Source organism: Mycetomoellerius zeteki, unplaced genomic scaffold, assembly GCF_001594055.1.
Source record: "Mycetomoellerius zeteki isolate Tzet28-1 unplaced genomic scaffold, Tzet1.0 scaffold167, whole genome shotgun sequence".
Taxonomy (NCBI): Eukaryota; Metazoa; Arthropoda; class Insecta; order Hymenoptera; family Formicidae; genus Mycetomoellerius; species Mycetomoellerius zeteki.
The window spans coordinates 621793-626364 of record NW_017256623.1 but is presented as its reverse complement, the minus strand read 5'-3'; the positions used below and the strand labels follow the sequence as shown (position 1 = coordinate 626364).

The following is a 4572-nucleotide window of genomic DNA, read 5'->3' as shown; positions in this document are numbered from 1 at the left end:
TTAATGACTCAACACATGATTTACAAGCTACGTGTGGAGCCCAAGACTTATCTTGATTGGATATCGAAATGTTGAAGTAATTGCGGTAAAATGATTTCACATTATCTTCAAGCTTTATCCTGTTCTTAACAAACGTGAAACGACCACAAATATAACAAAAACTGTTAGGATCATTTAAACACTTACGCGGGGCCATTGTTAAGACAGCAAACAGTCACAATTGTGACTGTTTATATATTAGGACCTTGAATAACGGACAGCGCGTCTTGTGCGCTGCGGCTCTGAGTGCAAGGCGTCTACCAACTTTAAACAAATCATTAGTTTTAAACTTATTAATGCAATGAAAATGAAACTTTCCAGAACATTTGTTCATATCCGAATGAACAACTTTCTCGCTGAAAGTTTTAGGATGCTCGAAATTCGCTCGATAAACGAAGCACCTGAATGCATAAAAAAGGATATTTTGCAGGTGTGTATAAAAAAAATAATAAGTTGTTTGTTTATTGACAAATATCGGTTTTTCTTTCTTCACTAGACGTGGAAAACTCTAATGATCATAACTTCGAAAATAGCAAAAAAACGCATTTTTCGAGTATATATCCTCAAATATCTCAAAATCCTGACGTGATAGGCCAATTCTGATTTCAGATTCGGATTCTACGTAGAAAATTACGTCGGAAATAACCCACAGCTTCCCAACAACAAAACCTTGTTGACCTGTGTTATGCATAAACATACATAAACATGTATAAATATTCATAAACGTACATAATTTTATATGAAATATGTCCATACATGTTCATATATCCTTCTTTCTTTTGTGAAATTACTTTTTAGTATAATAGAAATAATGATAGCAATATGAAAACATTAAAAATAATTAAAAGGATAATTTTCGCACCATTTATTTTAGAAAAAATTAAGTTTGAAGAAATGTAAAAAAATTACTTATGTATAATTATATATAATAAAATTATGCATAATTATGTGTGAGCAATTTTCTTTACATTTTTCCAAACTTGTTTTTTTTCTAAAACGAATAATTATCCCTTTAATTATCTTTGATGTTTTCACATCACTATTATTATTTTTATTACATTAAAAAGTAATTTTAGAAAAAAAGGGATGTACGAACATGTATGGACATATTTCATATATAATTGTATATGTTTATAATTAAATTAAATTTTTATCATAATCCTCTCTTATTATAATATTAATTGTATCATATATTTTCTATTGTTTGTTAATTGTATTAATTATGTGAGAAATACCTTGCGACAGTAACCATGACATGATAAATTACACCAAATATGACATAACTGACATATAAGATCTGTATGTTGTAACTGTAAGAGGATATCAATAGTATAGAGCCTTGTAAAAACGCAAACACAGAACACATTATGTCTCCTAATAGATTCCAGTTTAATCGTATTCTTCCTACACAAAATACGCTTATTGAACCTGATAAAAAAAATTTGTAAAAAATTATTCTTTATAAATTTATCTAATGTATAATTTAATTAAATTAGTCCTTTAATATTACGTGCGCTATTTCATTTTATTATTTAATTTGTTTTAAATTTTATTCTGAAATTTGAAGTAAATAAAAAGAATTTAATTTTGTGTCTAATCTCATCAATTTGAATATATTAAATATAGTTCTCATATAATATATTTGTATTTTTTAATTAATAAGTATTTGTAAATTTGTTTTATATAAAAATATTTTTAAGCAAATTATGCAAATAATTTGGACAAGATGTTTCAATAAAATGTTTAAATTATAGTATGTATATAAAGATTAAAATAAAAATATATTTTGCTTATATGTAAACAAAAGATTATTTGTTCACAAACAACTGCATTTTGAGATGCTGCTTGTCCTTCGTTTCATATTTCAATTTAATGAAATTTAAATGACACATGATTTCATTAAGAATGCTTTTCTCTTACCTATAATGGCGTATGCAAAATCCACAGCCCCATTGTAAATCCTATCGCCCGGCTTCACTGCAGTTTGCCACAACAATTGTGAATAAGTGGCAATCATAAGGTATCCACAAGTAGATAAAGCCCACCAGGCCGACCATTTAATCACACGATAATTAGAGTAAGCTAACACAAAATGTTTCCACAACAATGCATACGCGTTCTTGATCTTACAAAGCAATGTATCTGAGTTCGTTTTGCTATCTTTGTACGATTTCCGTGAATTACTCAATTGTTGTGACTGATTGATCGCTGTGTGACGTTCAATAGTAACTGAACTTTTTTTAACGGAAACGCGATCAGTGCGATGAAAATAGATTGACTGGCCCACAGGAGGTAAGAAGAGTGACCAAACTGTCGCAATGCCAATGGCTAGAAATTAAATTACATTCCGTAACTGTGTTACATTTATACATATGATGTAATTGAGAATGGGTGGAATAAAGGCACAACTCTACTTAGGCCCTTTTTCAGAAAATTAGCTTTTTTATATAATATTGATCCTAATAGCACACTTTATTCAAGGGACGTTCTGGGACGTCCTAGGACATAGGGATATCCTCTGAATGTTCTTTGGAACATCCCTTGGAGATCTGTGCTATTACGGGATTGTAATAGAGAAGTATTGTAACGTGTAGTTTCTTAAAGATATTGCATAAATTCATTTGATACTGTACCCGTTTGTGTATAATAAAAAAGTAGCAAGTTATTTTAATTTTTATTAAAATCAGATTTGATAATTAGGCCTTTATTCCGCCCATACCTACAACTATAAAAATATATACATAAAAGTATGTTTTATATTCTGTCATATTAAAAAAAAATGTATATAAAATGTTATTTAGAATTAAATAGAAAGTTTTCCTACTCTCTCTTTCTTAATTAATTGAATAATTGTCTATAAACAGTTTATTTAATTACTTGTAAAATTTTATATAATATATTTAAATATATGATAAATACATAAAAAATTTAAATACACAATTTTATAATTAAAATTTAACTTATATACCTGAAAGAGTTAAATAATTGAGTTGATGATAGTTTAACAAATCGAAGGAAGCTGTTAACTGAGCTATAATACCAGACATGCTGCGTCCAAATAAACAGGCTCCTTTAGTGTGACTTGTGACCTCTTGGTAGTGCATTTTATCTACTTGAGCATATATATAAGTATAATAAGCCACTTCAGCAGACATAAACAGACCGAAAAAAAATTTTGCAATCTGTAAAATAAGTACCATATCTCCAAATATTATCAGAAGAAAAGTTGTAATGCCAGACAGACCAGAGAGAATTATGATCGGTTTGTATCTAATGAAATCTGTGATTAGGAACATAAGTATTAACGTCGATAAGTAACTATACGTAGTTACAGGATAGATCTCATGATTGACCTGAAAGATAAATAAATGTTTTAAATATTATTTAAAAATTAAACGCGCATTCATTAAATTAATTGCTTCACTGAACTAACTTCGCTAACTGTAAAATTTTTCCACGGTCCAGTTAAATAATCGGTCAGAAATGATTCAGAAGGTCGAAAATCTTTAAAACATCCAAACATGCATAAAATAAATGAGACCTTGAGTCAATGCATGTTTTATAAATATGTATTCTTACTAAATAAATTACAACAAGTGTAAAAAAAATGTTCAACACCTGTAAAAATGAAGTATTAATTTGTTTAATATACAATTAATTGAAATAAATAATATGCCTACTTCAAACTTTTACTTATAGCGTTTTCAGCCCGATCGGATTTGCACCAACCTGGGTTGGATTAATCTTTCCTATTGATTGACGTTACACGCTCTACCAATAGGAGAGCACAAAACACTATTAATTCAACCCAGGTTGGTGCAAACCCGGCCGGGCCGAAAACGCTATTAATAAATAATTAAATACTATTGTAAAAGTAATACATATAAAATAACGTGTATTATCTTAGAGATAATTTATTGTTCTAGTTATATTTAATATATTAGATTGGAATAAAAATTTGTAGCGCTACATTATTTATACCTTGTTAAAAAAATATACATGTTAAAAAAATGGCAATTACACCATTTAATAGGGCAAAATTTTAGCTATAAAAGAATCTTTTTTTTTAATTACGGTACGACAATTTTTAACGAAGTTTATGAGTAATCAAAGTCAAAACGCTACCTTTTATTTAATCCGCGATAACTTAGTAACAAAAAATTTTAGCAACATTTTCAAAAACAACTTTGTAGAGAAACTTTAAGCTTTTACTTTAGAAAGTCGAATATTTTTGCGAGTTTTTTAGGCACATGACAGATCCACAAAATGAAAGAATTTTCTCATTTCGTCCAGCTTGTAGTTTTCTATATATAAAACTCACAGAAACTCAAAAGACATAGTGACCTTACAAAAGTAGAGATTTTAGGCTTTAAAATCCTTTTTTTAATTTAAATTGTTTTAAATACATTAAGAAGCGCCAATAACGGTCTGAACGTTAAGATGTTGAACTATTTTAAATTCATTTTTAAATGAATTAATTTTCAGAAATTATAATTGCGTGCCGATATGGTTGTCGGACTTTCAACGCAATCA

The 4572-nt window shown here is 28.5% G+C and overlaps 1 protein-coding gene across 1 annotated transcript in view; it reads right to left on the bottom strand.

The window, feature by feature from the left end:
* Positions 1-3595, bottom strand: part of LOC108721315 (thiamine transporter 1-like) — a 5073-nt gene extending 1478 nt beyond the window's left edge. The window contains 4 exon segments of the mRNA XM_018445802.1: positions 1275-1467; positions 1960-2367; positions 3008-3392; positions 3473-3595. Of these exon segments, the coding sequence (XP_018301304.1) occupies positions 1275-1467; positions 1960-2367; positions 3008-3392; positions 3473-3595 (1109 nt within the window).
* Positions 3596-4572: the final 977 nt, after the last annotated feature.